The sequence below is a fragment of the Siniperca chuatsi genome, linkage group LG7 (assembly GCF_020085105.1).
Source record: "Siniperca chuatsi isolate FFG_IHB_CAS linkage group LG7, ASM2008510v1, whole genome shotgun sequence".
In the NCBI taxonomy this organism is placed as follows: domain Eukaryota; kingdom Metazoa; phylum Chordata; class Actinopteri; order Centrarchiformes; family Sinipercidae; genus Siniperca; species Siniperca chuatsi.
Window position 1 is genome coordinate 20,319,467 of NC_058048.1, and position 16,303 is coordinate 20,335,769.

Consider the following 16,303-nt stretch of genomic DNA (forward strand, 5'->3'; position numbering starts at 1 on the left):
TGAAAGTTATTGGTAAGAGTAAATGTGTGTGACAGCATGGTGCATTTCCTGTTGATGACATGATAATGACAGAGGGCAACATTAACAGCACACTACTACCATCTGGTGGTAAAATGTAACTGTTCATATTCAAGGACAGGAGGCTTATAAACTTTATCTCTGCCACCCCTTACATTTTTTACCCACAAAATCACAAATTTTGATGTGAAGGGAGTTTAACATATATCTTTTTATTTATCTGGAAAAAGTAAAATAAAAATAAATAATAAGTCCATAAAATGTGCATGCAATAAAGATGATCTCCTAAAATGTGTCAGTGGCAGCTTTGGACATCAGGTGTTTCCTTGTGTTCTTTTCTGGCCTTAGTAGGATTATGTAGCACTTTGGTGCAAAGATGCAGCCCAGCAGTCCATAACTGGAGGCCAAGATAGCAAACACCTCTGTGACTGTGGAGTACTTCCCTGGAGAGCTGATGTAGGCGGGAACAAAGGCTACCCACACTGTGCAAAAAATGAGCATGCTGAAAGTGATGAGTCTGGCCTCGTTGAAGTTGTCCGGGAGTTTTCTTGCCAGGAAAGCCAAGAGAAGGCAGAGGCAGGCCAGCAGGCCAATATAGCCCAGGACGAGAGCAAATGCTATGGGTGAACCTTCGTCACACAACAGAATGACAATAGCGCTCTCACGTGGCATCAGTTGGCATGGAGTGGGGGGAGCAACAACCAGCCACACTGTACAGATGATTACCTGCATAAAAAGAAATATGTATTTTTTTTAAAACATTTTAATAAATGCTCCCCTAACTATTCAAAGCACATAAAAAGTCAAAGGTCCTTACCTGGACCAATGTACAAAAGGTAATGATCGCCTTTTGCTGCGCAGGCCCAAACCATTTCATGACATTACTGCCTGGAAGTGTAGCCTTGAAGGCCATTAGCACCACAATAGTTTTCCCCAGAATACAAGAGATACAGAGGACAAATGTGATCCCAAATGCTGTGTGTCGCAGCATGCATGACCACTCAGAGGGCCGGCCAATGAAGGTCAGAGAACACAGGAAACACAGAGTCAAGGAGAAGAGCAGAAGGAAGCTTAACTCAGAGTTGTTGGCCCTGACAATGGGTGTGGTTCTATGATAGGAGAATATGAAGACCACAACACAGGTGCAGAAGGAGCCAATGAGGGAAATAGCCATCAGGGTGATGCCCATGGTGTCGCTAAAGGAGAGGAACTCCACCTGTTTGGGGATACAGGCTGTCCTATCAGCATTTGACCAGAACTCAGGGTGGCAGCGCACACACTCTATGGCATCTAAAGGAAAGGCGAGAAGTCTTTATAGCTGCTATACTGTGGCTTTTCCACTGTAACTGTAGGTCAGATTCTCAAACATAATGTGGGCAGTTAGTTCCTTTACTTACCAGTCTGATTGCTAATCTCCCCAGCTGCACAAACCACGCAATCATGGCAACAGATAGGGAAGTGAGGTCTAATTGCTTTCCGGGTACCTGGGGCACAAATGCTGCTGCATACTGACAAGGGAACCTAAGCAAAAGAGGAAACACATACTACATTGGTCACAACACAGTCACATAATGGAAATATTATTGCACAAAATCCAATTCACAAAACATTGTTTTATTCTATCCCTACTGTGGTTTGGTTGCCATTCCATGCAATGTTCTGTTCCTGGATCTGGAGTTTTTGCTTTCCAACTGTGGTTGTCTCATCAAATTTTCCAATAGTGACAAACTCCATTTTTCCATTTGGTCTCAGCTGCCAGTTGACCAGGTCATATATGGCTGCAGGGTCCCCATTCTCATCAAACTTGGTTTCATCACCAAATGAGTTCAAGTATTCCACCTGTCTTATGTAATGAAGTAGCTAAGGGAAGAAAGTGCATATGATCATCTTGTAGTATTACCAAAATCTATAAATAATTCTTTAGCATGACTATAACTTTTGCTCATCTGAACTGAACATATGGGATGGTACCTGCCATGGCTGTATATTGTCTGCATCTGGACAGGCCTGCAGAGGAAATGGCCATTTTACTTTCACACAGCTTCTCATAGCCTTGAGTGCATGGACAATGGCATACACAGCCTTATAGACATTATAGGAAATCCTTAGCTGTGACACATCTGAATAGATATTTGTCGTGCTCCCCAGCTTTTCTGCTCCAGAGCATGGAGGTTTACCCTCAACATTACTTTCCTGACCTTCAGCCTGCACACCCAAACTGCATTGAAACACTTCTTCCCAGAAGGATATCAGGAAGGGATCTTCAAGGGCATCTGGGCTCAAGGGATGCAAGCGAAGCAGAAAATCTTGCAATCCAGGGATGTGAGCTCGTCGAATGGCAAATCCCATAGAACCCTGGAGGATGTGGTGGTACTTTTTGGGGGTGGAGAGGACGGCAGCTGTACTCCAGGCCTCACTGGCCAGCCACTGTATCTCAGTGAGCCCCTCTCTAAATTCAAGAGATATGTAGATGGCATTTTGCAATGACAAACACATCAGAAAATCAAACTCAGTAAACCTGAATCAGTAAAAAAAAAAAAAAAAAAACCAAAAAATTGATACTCTGTTTTTATCATATTATAAATACTACAGTGCTGTGGAAGATCCCGAACATAAGCATCATGCCTGAGTGCTTCATCAAACAATGCGGCTGCATCTTGTTCCACAGCAAACACCAGAATCACTCGAGTCCCAGAGGAGCGGATCTTGGAAACAATAGATGTAATGGCAGTCTGTGCTCGGTTCTTAGGGATGATCTCATGCAGGGCAACGCAAGCACCTAACTTTATAACCTAAGAGAGCAACAGGGGAGATACATGACAACTTCATTTTATGTTTATAGTATGTTCAATAAATAACACACTGAAAATTACAAAATAACAATTAATTCTGATTCATTTAAATGGCCCACCTCTTCGACAAAGATGTTTGCCCCACCACGGCCATAGGCATCATCCCCTGCAATCACACCCACCCAAGTCCAGCCAAAATGCTTAACAAGTTGTACTAGTGCATCCACCTAGAGATAGTAGGAGGAAGCGAGAGACAAAGAGAGATAATGATTAATATTGTTTCAGAAATGAAGATGTGGACATGTTTTTGCTTGTGTATAGAGGTTATATCACATTGTGAGTAATCTGATCGTGTGTCTTCTCTACCTGGAAAAAGTCACTGGGCATGGTCCTTAAAAAGGCAGGAAACTCTTTTTTGTCACTGAGACAGGCACAGCTGGAGAAATAACTAACCTGAATGGAAGAAAACAATGTCCAATGTCCAACATTAAAGCATTCTTAAATCAGTCAGTTGGTCACAGTAGTTAATACCACTATGTGTTGAATTTGAGACTGTTGACTTTGACCCTCCCTAGTGGTACTAATAACAAAACATATTATGGCAAAAAGCAATGCACAATGCTATCTTTAGCCTGCCCAGGGGCTTTAATACACAGTAAATCACTGGTACACAGTTGTTGAATAGCTACTAACTTACCTGTGGCACATGGAAGACACCCAGGAAATGGGCCACTACAAGAGACTGAGTAGAGCCTCCGTCTCCTATCACTGCTGGTACGGTCCCATGACAGATGACTTTACGCTGTGTCTCTCCTTCAACCCCTGAACCCTTCTCACTCCCCATTAACTCCATGGCAGCCTTCAGAGCCTGATGGGGTGTACTGCATGAATCATAGATCTTATAGCCCAGTGTGATGTTGGGAAGGAGTTTGCCATCTCTGTTGATCTCCTCAATGGCAAAGATCATAGTTTGCATCCAACGAAACGTCCGAAAATTAAATCTGGAAGGAGAGAGAGGCAAAGTTTGAAGCAATCTTAATTTTCAAAATAATTATAAGTGTGAAGCCCTGTAAAAAATAACTTTATTTCACTCAACATTGTTCACAAAACATTGATGCACAGAACTATGGAAGCAAGATGTGTGCCATATTTGGCCATGTGAGCAGAGATTACAGTTGCTTAATCACAATTTTGCAGCTACGGCAATTTGAGGACTGGCTAAAAACAGTTTACCTGGTGCATTGTGTGGGAGGAGGCGTAGAGGTGAAGGACAGACTGGGCTCCACCACCATGTCATGAAGGGAGAAGAGTCCACCCAAGATTATATCCCCCTTTTTCTCCAGCACAGGCAGGGACATAGAACCTGGGATTATTTTGCATTGTTGGCTCTGGTCTTGGTGGGAGTTGTAGGGAAAAATCACACACCATAGGAGACTCAAAAACACAAGCTCGGCCCTTCTCCATGAAAGACTGGTCTCTATTGATCGCATCCAAAAATGATTCATCCTTCATTTAAGCTAAGTCACCCGTTATAGCAAATGTATGTCTATACAGTTCCAGTTCAAGTAATAGATTTTTCGATAACCCATACAAACAGTGAATAATGAACCAAACGAGCACCCTGTAAGCTGACAAAGCATCAAACAATTTGTTATCGGTCAGTAAAAAGCAAGAACTAATGCATAGAAAAGAATACCCATTCAGACAAACACATTAACTTCAGAACTTTAGAATTGAAAATTTTCTAGTAAACTCAGTATACAAAAATCATCTTTAACTCACAACAATTAGTGAAAAAGCATCCCATCATCAACCTGTCTGTATATTCAAGGTAAAGCCCTATTTTTAATAGAAGTTCATCAAACACTTTCAGAGTGCTGCATCTTCATTGCATTAACACCGCACAGACAAGCTATCCAGTCTTTAGTGTCAAGCCAGAGATGCTGCCCTGTAGCCTATATATGCTACCTGCTTCAAGTCACAACTGTCAAACTGACCTAATTTCTCCTGGGCTTCTGATCAATGGAAAAAGAGCCCCCATTTTCACAGTAACAACAATAGCAAGGAACTGGAATGAGCACTTGACCATAATGGAGAAAGACATGAGCTGTGTCATGTCACAATGTTATGCCTGACTAGGCCTAACTCATCCTTCAGTGATGGGAAAAGGCAGACAGTAGACCCATATCACAAGGGGCTGCTAAACTAAAAAGTTACATACCTTCCAAACACACACAGAAACACACACACACAAACAATATGCACACATTGAACTACTGAGAGTGGAAAACCAAAATATTGTTCACAGTAATAAACAGAAAGAGGTACATAAGGTGCATTATTGTATTGTTTTAAGTGTACATTTAATGTGAGCATATGACATTGCAGTGTTACTTGACATACAATGTAACTGTTATGTAGTTATTTGCTTTCCATTTCATGAAATTTGTATTTCAATTTTAACTATTTTTACAAACTGTCTGGCTTTTTTCTATTTTTTCTTATTTTTGCGTAAAATATCCTTAAACAGGTTTAATATGGTGAAATTAATGAGTCATTAGGGTGTTGTGCATATAATTATCAGGACAAACCTGCAGGCTACAAAACAGAACGCTACAGAGTGTGTAGCAAAGATAATTTTACGTGCTGTGTGTTGTGTTGCCTCAGGTCATATAGTTTGTCTTATTCACTTAATATGTCCCTGAGTGACGCTCAGAAGACGAAGGACAGAGGGGCCCAAAGACAGAACGCTCAGTATTGTGATACAGTTGTGTCCTTTTCTTGTAAATAAGCCTTTAACAAGATCTTAGACTCAAAGAATATGATATGATATGATATGCTCTCAGGGGAAAGGGGTCACCCTATTGTTTCTGAAAACAAGCTGATTAGAAGTGAACAATAAGGAGATTACAACTGTGTCACAGTTGTCCTCACAGGGATATGCGATTCAAAATAATTAAAGCCCATGAGTATTCAATGTTTCACTGTATTTTATTCAGTCCTTGAATTTGCAGATGAACAAACTGGCAAAAGACAGAAAGACAGACAGAACCAAGAAAAACAGGCAGACAGTCATGTACTGTAGATAGAGCAGTAAGAATACCAGATTCAAATAGAGAGATAAAACAGTTGTGAGCCAGTCAACAAAAGAGATGTGATGAGTATGTTGAGTTAAAGCATAGGTTGATTAGCTATAAAGATATGCAGATGAGACAGGCAGATAGATAGACAGACACAGGAGACAGACACAGGAGAGCAGGAAGGAAGAAAAGAGAGAGAAATGGGTATAGGTACAGACAAATAGATGGGTCAAAGAAAGAATATCATGAGTCATTTCAATTCAATAATTTTTAGTAGTGGAGATGCTGAATCAGACTGTCATGGTGAAGAGGGAGCTGAGCCTGAAGTTAAAGCTCTGGATTTACTGGTGAATCTACATTCCAACCATCACCTATGGTCATGAGCATTGGGTAATGACCAAAAGAATGAGATCATGGATACAAGCTGCCAAGATTAGCTTCCTTTGCAGGGTGTCTGGACTCAGCCTTAGAGGTAGGATGAGAAGGTCAGACATCAGGAAGGAACTTGGAGTAGACCCGCTGCTCAGTTGAGGTGATTCAGGCATCTAATACAAAGAGACCAAAAGGGGGCTGCACTAAGGAATCAGAGACCTGTGCATTGGCTACATGATAACATTTCACATGTCTGTGAATTATTGATCCTCCACAAGCCATTTGAGCTCACTCAGGAATATAGGAATATAATTGGTTTTATGGGTCTGTTCAGTGGTAAAAGACTTGACATATCACTCTTTGTCCTGCCTTTTCTTAAATTTCTACTTGATGGAGGTTTTTGGGTCCTTCTCTAGGTCTGTATTCACTTCTGGCACAACAGAATTTTGAGGGATATTTTTAACTGCTTGGCCACTCCATGTTTCCTCATCAGCCAGTACATAAGGTTTAGTGGCTTTAACCAGATACGACATGAGGCACACACATTTTGTTGAGAAATATGTGTCTCACATACAGTAACATATAACCACAACAACCCCAGTTCCATTCTGGCCAAGGACCTTTGTTGTACAGTATGTCATACCCCTCTCTCTCTCTGATTCCCGTCTGTATCTCTACTGTCACTATCAAAAATGGCCTTAAAATACCTCAAAGAAATGTTGGTGCTTCAATAATACAGGGCATCAGACAGCTGAAGGAGTGCTAAGTCAATAGACATTGAAAATTGCATGAAAAATACAGAAGGTTCAGGACAGGATTTCAGAGGGGAGATTTGACTGAAAAGTTAAAGGTTGAAACTTTGATTTCTTTTATTTTCCTCTGTGGCATGTGCTGACCCTTACATATCTAGTAATCTCTTTGCATTGCTGGAAAGAGGGACACACATCTGAAACTGTTTTGTCTGATTAAGGTTGCCTGGCCACTTAAGGGTTGTGCATTTGCTTCACTCATTTATTAAATTAATCATTCATTCATGCTATGTGTGCTCTGTGGAAGTAAGCAGTTCCCTAAAAGTTCCCCACAAGTTTTTCCAGGGACTAAAGTTGCCATCCTAAATCTATTTTATATTAACATGCTAGAAAATACATTAAGTGTTTTCAGCATTATGAGTTTCATTTCATTTTCAAAAGTTTGAGCATAACATACACAATAAGTTGTTGGTGAAAACATAGACATTGAATGATGGCCTACATGTCCTAATATTTTAAAGCTGTGCCGTTCAAAGTTCATGTACCTGCTTGGAGGGTTCCCTAAAGTGTGTCAGAACAAAATAGGCCACGATTAAAAGCAAGCTCAATAAAGAAAGTTTTTTTAATTTTTGAAATGAGAGTGTCATGACCATTTCACATGCAGTTGAAGGACTGTCACAGACATGTTTTATCCTTGAGATTTAGAAATTTGACAAAATGCTGAATTGAGCTCTTATTGAGCTCTTTAACAGATTCGACACACCGGCTCCTGCTCATCCCTCCTCTAACTCAGCTGCTGTCGGCCCTCAAGCTCCTCTGAGTACTCTGCTCCCCCCCTCCCCATCAGGCTAACGGCCCTCTTCTGACTAATGACTCCCCACCTCCCCCACCTGTAACCTCTGCTGTGTGCCTGACTGCTGACCAGGTGAGAGGACAGCTGATGAAACTCCACTCAAACAAGGCTGCAGGCCCCGATGGCGTTAGCCCCGGGGTGCTAAAGGCCTGTGTCCCCCAGCTATGTGGAGTTCTTCAACATGTGTTCAACCTGAGCCTGAGTCTCCAGAGGGTCCCTGTTCTGTGGAAGACATCTTGCCTCATTCCTGTGCCGAAGACGCCACATCCCAGTGGCTCCAAGATCGACAGACCGGTGGCACTGACCTTCCACATAATGAAGACCCTTGAGAGACTAGTGCTGGAACAGCTGCGGCCCATGGTCAGACCCCTCTTAGACCCCCTTCAGTTCGCCTACCAGCCCCAGTTGGGAGTTGAGGACGCCATCATCTTCCTGTTTAACCGCATCCACACCCACCTGGACAAGCCAGCAAGCACGGTGAGGATCATGTTTTTTGACTTCTCCAGTGCTTTCATCACCATCCGGCCAGCCCTGCTGGGGGAGAAGCTGGCAGCAATGCAGGTGGATGCACCCCTCGTGTACTGGATTGTGGACTACCTGTCTGGCAGACCACAGCCTGTGCGCCTGCAGCACTGTGTATCGGACAGCGTGGTCAGCAACACTGGGGCCCCTCAGGGAACTCCCTTCCTCTTCACCATCTACACCACAGACTTCAGCTACCACACAGAGTCCTGTCATTTTCAGAAGTTTTCTGATGACTCTGCTGTGGTGGGAAGTATCAGCAGTGGTGATGAGTCTGAGTACAGGGCTGTGGTGGGGAACTTTGTCTCATGGTGTGAGCAGAATCATCTGCAGCTCAATGCGACAAAGTCTAAGGAGCTGATTGTGGATCTACGGAGGGGCAAGGCACCAGTGACCCCGGTTTCCATCCAGGGTGTCAGTGTGGACATTGTAGAGGACTACAAGTACCTGGGAGTACACATGGACAATAAACTGGACTGGGCTAAGAACACTCAAGCTGTTTCCAGGAAGGGCCAGAGCCACCTCTATTTTCTGAGGAGGCTGAGGTCCTTCAACATCTGCCGGACAATGCTGAAGATGTTTTATGAGTCTGTGGTGGCCAGTACTATCCTGTATGCTGTTGCATGCTGGGGCAGCAGGTTAAGGGTACCGGACGCCAGCAGACTCAACAAACTGATCCGTAAGGCCAGTGACATTGTGGGGGTGGAGCTGGACTCTCTGGCGGTGTCACAGAGGAGGATGCTGGCCAAACTACATGCCATCTTGGACAGTGTCTCCCACCCACTCCATGACGTGCTGGTCAAACAAAGGTGTACCTTCAGCGGAAGACTCATTCCCCCAAAATGCACCACAGAGCGCCACAGGAAGTAATTCCTGCCTGTGGCCATCAAACTCTTTAACTCCTCCCTCTAAGTGTTAGTCTGTATGACCCTAGGGCACTAAACTGGACATTGATCATTACATCTCTGCAATACTTGAATAACTGTGCAATATCCGTGTAATACTCATGTGCAATATTTCGGTTTTTTTTTTCCTATTTATTATTCATGCTGCAATACTACTTATTACTTATATTATTACATTGCATTTATACCGTATTATCATCATCAACTGGTAAACCCACTTGTTACTTCACAATTATTTTTATAGTGTATTGTATTATATATTTTTTTGCTAGTACTTTCTCCTGTGTGCACTGACGTAAAGACGAGCCACTGTAACAAAGAGTTTCCCTTCGGGGATCAATAAAGTATTTATGATTCTGATTTCTGATTCTGATTATTGTCACTGTCAAATCGTTTGCCCCTACAGCCTTTAACCTTAATACAGTCCCTGCTTAAGGCTTTTTTTAATTTAGTTTTAGGTAGAGAAATCCAAGATATTCTGGAGAAATCAAGGAGAAACAAGGCTAAATCTGTTCTTGTGATAATCTAGACAAATTTGAGTTCATAAAACACAATGACAAAAATGGACTTCCATGGCAGGTAGTCTAACCATCACTCTGCAACAGATTTGTTCTTAAATGTCTTTTATATAATAGATATCTACTAGAACAAGTGCGGGTCACATCAAAATCTAGGCCTACTTCTATCCTAGATTTATTATTGGAGTAGCTACAGATCAGATTAAAACAACAAAATACCTGATTAAATGTTTGGGATATGCACCATATGGAGAGGAGGTATGCGTGTGTGTGTGTGTGAAGTAAACATGTGTGTGTGGTGTGTTTCTTTAATTATTATTTTTTTTATTTTTTTTGGGGTTGTTTGTGAACTTGTACTCCAGGAATAACCTATGAGCATAAAGTGTTGTTTTAATTTTAATCAGTCATGATGAATAATACTGAAGCATAACACATACTTGAGAAAACTTGTTATTGTGTATATTCTGGAAGGGAGGTGGCATCATGGCATCATCCTAAACCTGCCAATTTACCTTTTACCCAGGTGGTTGAGGGGGGAACAAGGGGCCAGCTGGGCAAGCTTAGACAAGCAAGTGTTTCTGACAAGACTGATGACATCTGGGCCTGAGGCTGTGAAACAGGAGCTCACAGGTGTTGTGTTGGGAATTAATTAATTTTGAGTTTTAATGGAAGGTGATCTTGCCTCTTTCAAAACAAGTTGTTCACAATAATTATGATAACAGTAGAATCATTATTCAGTACCTGCTAGTTTGATATTGGAAAGAAAAAAATATTATGTCAAATGTGACAAATCTGGCATGTCAAAGGCTCTTTAACACACACTGAGTGCAATTAATAGTTCTATTTGGGTTACTCATTTAGACACTTTTTATCTTTACATACTATGATCACAATCACAAGGTGCTTTTTGAAAACACAAAAGATTTTCCTCCATGAGAAATAAAAACACTACAGAGTTTCAAATGCTTTAAAATAACACGATCATCTTGTTCAAGTGTAACCCATATGTACAATAGACATAAATAACAAAACAGGTAGAATGCGTAAAGTGAGTCATAATTGTCATAATAACACAAAATAAAAATGGCATCCTGTGATTCCTGAAGCAATATCAGATTTCAGAAAATGATTTATTCAGTTGAAAGGCTGTGCACAGTGCAGACGCTGTCCTCTGGTATACAGTGCTCACATGGAACCTCACAGGGGAAGTCCAAATATAGATTTAGACCAACTTCTATTATAATATTAGTGACTTAAGCTAAGCTACCCTGAGTGAAAAATAACCTCTGAACTGTTTTGACTGGAAGCAGTTGCTGGTAGAGCTGAGTTTGCATTAACAGCATTCTAATATTGCAGTCACCTGCGTTACGACAACTGTTGTTTGCTACTCTTTAGCAGCACTTTGTTCCCATGATGCACTGTGATCAGTTTACTTTCTTGCCCCAAGTGGTTCAGAATGGAGCACATTAACTCAAATTTACCTTCTCTTTACTGCTTCCAGCTAAGCTTTATAATTGATTATAGGATTTAACAAAATACTCTAATTACAAGTTTAGTTCCAATTCCAATCTATGTAATAGACATGTTAACCCCTTGTGAGCCAGTGTTCAGCCTGATTTCGCCTAGTTGAGTCTTTAAGGCTGTGCCAGTGTCTTATCTTTTATCTTTTAATTTTGATTGTCCTTTTATGCTATCACATTTCATTTATATTTATTTTATCTTATATGTCAGTCCATTTCAATCTTTATACTTCTATTTCTTATTTTGCATTTATGTATACATTCATATTTATATGTGTTTGTCTCTTAATGTGTGTTTGTTTTTATTTGCCTATAAACAGTTTCTTCTTCTTCTTAATAATAATAATAATAATAATAATAATAATAATAATAATAAACATTGTCATCATCATCAGCAACAGCAGCAACAGCATCATATCTATCATTATTACAGATTGTCAGCAATTACACAATATTGCCAGGAGATGGCAACATTGTCCAAGGTATGGCTATGCTCCATAGTTTACAAAGCAAAGACTGTGTGATTATGTGTCTGTGTGAGTAGACGTTGTGTTAATCAGATTGAGGGGACAAAACTGTGTATAAAACATTAACCATTAAATTTTGTTCTTTTTTTCAGTAGGTTTGGTCAAGTTTACAGTCATACTACTAACACTAGGGGTGGCAGAAGCTGGACTTTTCAAAAATGTAGCCATTACCTTTAGCTGTCTATTTTGACTTTTCTGCTTGCTTGCAAACTAGTTTGCACTCACTGTCAATCAACATGTGGTGGTAAGGTGTTACAACTAACTCTAACCCCAAAATTCTGGCCATGTCACGTAGATTGATAAACAGAATACAGCATAGGGAGAACAGGCAAACACCAAGGCCACAGGCTTACCACTTAGCCATTGTGCCAACCTCCGTGATAAATGGTTTTTTGAATTGTACGTATTCATTAGTACCAGCCATCCCTGTTAGCGCACTTTGTGCTTCAAAATAAAAACTGAAATCTATTTTCTTTGAAAATGGAAGTAGAATTTTGTACATCAAAAAAACATCTTATTTCAATCAGGAGACATTTAATTGAAAAGAGGCTTATAGAGTAATTCAATAAATTTATTTGACATAGTACAGAAAGGAAAGTGAAGATTGGCGATTAGACCCCATCATGACACCATTATTTTGAGGGGGTAGTGATGTCATGAGCTGAACGGGAATATCCCCTGATGGTATCTAGACACTTATGGAGGTGAAGGGGTGAAGAGCAATGCTGAAGATCTGGACGGACTGATGAGCTCAGTAGAAGGACCCATGGGCGCTGGTTGTGATCAAAACTGGAGATGAATAGGGGGTCGCATCGATCTGACACTGAAATGACAACTGGCAGCAACAGAGAAAGGAACAGATTTCAAATTTGACAGCAACAAGATGATTGGCTCACAGAGGTTGTGGCAAAATCTGATTGGTTGAATGTGAATTGAGTGAATGCCCTCAGACAGCTGATTGAGTTGGAAAAGGAAGAGAGAGCAAGAGAATGTAAAAATATAGAGTAGGCATTAAAACAGTCTTCCTGACTGAACTAATGCTAAGCTTCATTACTAAATTATATTACTGTAGCACTTTCATGAGTTATTCATTGCAGAGTTTATTATTAGCTATTATATAAACTGAATAAAGTAAACTGTATGGTCTATTTTAGGAATTGATCTAACTTGACATCTAACTGGATGTGTTATGTCTACCATTCAGCACATCACATTTGATTCCCCTTCTTACATTCTAAAAACAAAAGCATATAAACCCATATTCTATGTCTTTTTTAAATTCATCATTGAAGTTTAATGAGAAAGAAAGAAATGAAAAGGTAACATTATGGTAAAATAGAAGTGTCAGATTTTGGGCTCCAGGGCACTGTCTTGACAAAGGCCTCAAGTTCTCCAGTAGAGATCTTAAGGGGATCATGATGCAATAGCCCTGAAGGGAAATTTCCAATGTAAGGCGAGAAGAGAGAGGCAGGCTGGAAACATTGTGAACTCTAGAGGGGGTTTGTTAGTTCATTAGAGTCTGTTATGTTTGTGAATGGGAAGAGCCTGAGGTGTATGTCATGGTTAGGACTGAGGTACCTGCACTTCACCACATGTGTTCCTGCTAAATCAGCCCCCAAAAGACATACCCTCTGAAGTGTTTCATAAACTAACTGGCATCTCTACAAACACACAAACAACAATTTCTTTTTAATTAAAGAGGCACATCAGCTGACTATGAAACATCCGGCTGAAAAATAACAATAACACCAAATTAAACATCACATGGTCCAATGCCTTGCTAAATCAAGTGTGTTGAATAGTTTATTTTGATCTGTTGTCAAAAGTGTAACTTTAATCCCTGTATCCAAATGCAGAAGCCCCTAAAAATGATGTGGCATGTAGGGTAGAATAATAGAAAATTAAATGTAAATATACCAGAATAATTTAACAGTAATTTATGGCTGAGGATGATTATTAAGTAAACACACAAATATATTTTTTTTCGCATTTACAGCATCTATTATTTGCACAGTTAAAACTTACTTGCAGGTACAGATTTCTTTGAAAAAAAGGAAGAAAATTACATAATGAAAAAAAAAATCAGGCCACATTAGTTGATTTAAGATGTCTGATCACTGTTTGAATCAATTTTAGGAATTACTCTAACTTGACATCTAACTGAATGTGTTCTGTCTATAATTCAGCACATCACATTAAGATTTAATTCCCATTCTCCTCACATTTTAAACAGAAAGCATTTAAACTTAAATTCTATGTCTTTTTCATTCATTATTGAAGTTTGTTGAGTTCAAAAGGCAACATAATGGTAAAATAGAAGTGTCAGATTTTGGGCTCCAGGGCACCAGCTTGACAAAAGCCTCAAGTTCTCCAGTAGAGATCTTAAGGGGATCATGATGCAATAGCCCTGAAGGGAAATTTCCAATGTAAGGCGAGAAGAGAGAGGCAGGCTGGAGACACTGTGAACTCTAGAGGGAGTTTGTTAGTTCATTAGAGTCTGTTATTTTTGTGAATGGGAAGAGCCTGAGGTGTAAGTCATGGTCAGGCCTGGGGTACCTGCACTTCACCACATGTGTTCCTGCTAAATCAGCCCCCAAAAGACATACCCTCTGGAGAACTCTAAAGTGTTTCATGAACTAATACAAACACACAAACAACAATTTCTTTTTTAATTAAAGAGGGCTTAAGAGGCATATCAGCTGACTATTAAACTCCCCTTTGGCTGAAAAATAACAATAACACCAAATTAAACATCACATGGCTCAATGCCTCGCTTAATTAGGTGTGTTGAATAGTTTATTTTGATCTGTTGTCAAAAGTGTAACTTTAATTCTCGTATCCACATGCAGAATTCCCTAAAAATGATACGGCATATAAGGTAAAATAATTTAACAGTAATTCATGGATGAGGATGATCATTGTGTAAACACACAAATATATGTTTTTCACATTTATAGCTTCCAGTATTTACACAGTTAAATATTCATGGCCGGTAAAGATGGAAAGGAAGAGAATGACAAAATTAAAGAAAAATCAGGCCACATTAGTAGATTTAAGATGTTTGATTACTGTTTGTGATATTTGCAATTGCATTAGATACTGTATATGGATTATACACTGATACCACTGACTTTAGTACAGGTGATCGGTGGTTCGCCCAGGTCAACAAGGTCTGCATCAGGAACCAGGGCGACCTGATGAAATGGGCTACTGGAGCAAGACATTCATGGACTAGAGAAGAACAGTGTAGGGCTGATTTGATGGTTCTCCACCGAAACATCCAAAGTGTACTCTCAGAGGCAGGGTAATAACGCAAGAATAGGTCCACCCAGGGCTGAGAATGAACAATACTGTAAGAACATATGGGAGAAGGAGGCATCACACAACAGCAATCTCCCAGAACAAGATCCAGTAACCATTACAATGGCAGACATCCAAGAAAGAGTGCCAGGTATGAAGAGCTGGACAGCACCAGGCCCTGACATGATCTACACCTACTGGCTGAAGAAATTAGCCAGGATTCCATCCAACTACCGGCCAATAACCTGCCTCTGCACAACATGGAAGCTCCTGTCAGGCATCGTAGCGGCTAAGATGAGTAGGCACATGGCTCAATACATGCCTAAGGCCCAGAAGGGAAACGATAGTCACCAGCTACTGGTCAATAGAGCAGTCACTTGAGACTGCAAGACAAGGCAGACTAACCTGTGCACTGCCTGGATTGACTACAAGAAAGTCTACGACTCAATGCCACATACATGGATACTGGAATGCTTGGAAATGTACAAGATCAACAGGACACTGAGAGCCTTCATGCAGAACTCACTGGGGCAGTGGAAAACAAGTGTAGAAAGCCAATTGCACAAGTCACTATCAAGTGCGGCATATACCAAGGTGATGCACTATCACCATCAGTCACCTCCTCTACATGGATGACATCAAGCTGTATGACGGGAATGAGCGAGACATTGACTCACAGATCCACACTACCAGGATTCACAGCAACGACATTGGAATGTCATTCAGACTGGACAAGTGTGGTTGGATGGTACCATAAAGAAGGAAAATGATCAGAACCGAGGAGGTTGAACTACCAGAAGGCAACATTACAGATGTTCAGGACACCTACAAATACCTTGGGATCCCGCAAGCAAACCAAAACCATGAGGAAGCACCAAGGAAGTCAGCCACAGCCAAATACCTACAAGGCAGGTCCTGAAAAGTCAGCTGAATGGGAGGAACAAGATCCAAGTCATCAACACATACGCCCTACAAGTCAGATCAGATCAGATACCCTGCTGGTATAATAAACTAACTAACTATAAATTTCCAAAGGAGGAAATAGAGGCCACTGATATCAAGACAAGGAAGCTCCTCACAATGCATGGATGGTTTCACTCCAAATCCAGCACCCTGAGACTGTACACTAAGCGGAACAAGGGAGGTT

At 40.7% G+C, this 16,303-nt stretch overlaps 1 protein-coding gene across 1 annotated transcript; it reads right to left on the minus strand.

Moving 5' to 3' along the window:
* Window positions 1-247: 247 nt before the first annotated feature.
* On the minus strand, window positions 248-4,623 carry LOC122879414 (extracellular calcium-sensing receptor-like). The gene is made up of 10 exons (XM_044203479.1): window positions 4,044-4,623; window positions 3,508-3,811; window positions 3,177-3,263; window positions 2,930-3,037; window positions 2,644-2,810; window positions 1,990-2,467; window positions 1,648-1,878; window positions 1,416-1,539; window positions 836-1,308; window positions 248-744 (listed from the first exon to the last, which is right to left on the minus strand). Exons 1-10 carry the CDS (start codon window positions 4,313-4,315, stop codon window positions 304-306), a joined length of 2,685 nt encoding a protein of 894 aa, XP_044059414.1. The 5' UTR covers window positions 4,316-4,623; the 3' UTR covers window positions 248-303.
* Between the last annotated feature and the right edge of the window lie 11,680 nt (window positions 4,624-16,303).

Bases quoted from the DNA above. Each gene is read 5' to 3' on its own strand.
- LOC122879414 (XM_044203479.1), bottom strand. From the start codon at position 4,315: ATGAATCATTTTTGGATGCGATCAATAGAGACCAGTCTTTCATGGAGA. The intron at 1,879-1,989 runs GTACCATCCCAT...TTCTTCCCTTAG, and splicing joins ACAATATACAGCCATGGCAG to CTACTTCATTACATAAGACA. The intron at 745-835 runs GTAAGGACCTTT...CTTTTTATGCAG, and splicing joins CCTTTTGTACATTGGTCCAG to GTAATCATCTGTACAGTGTG.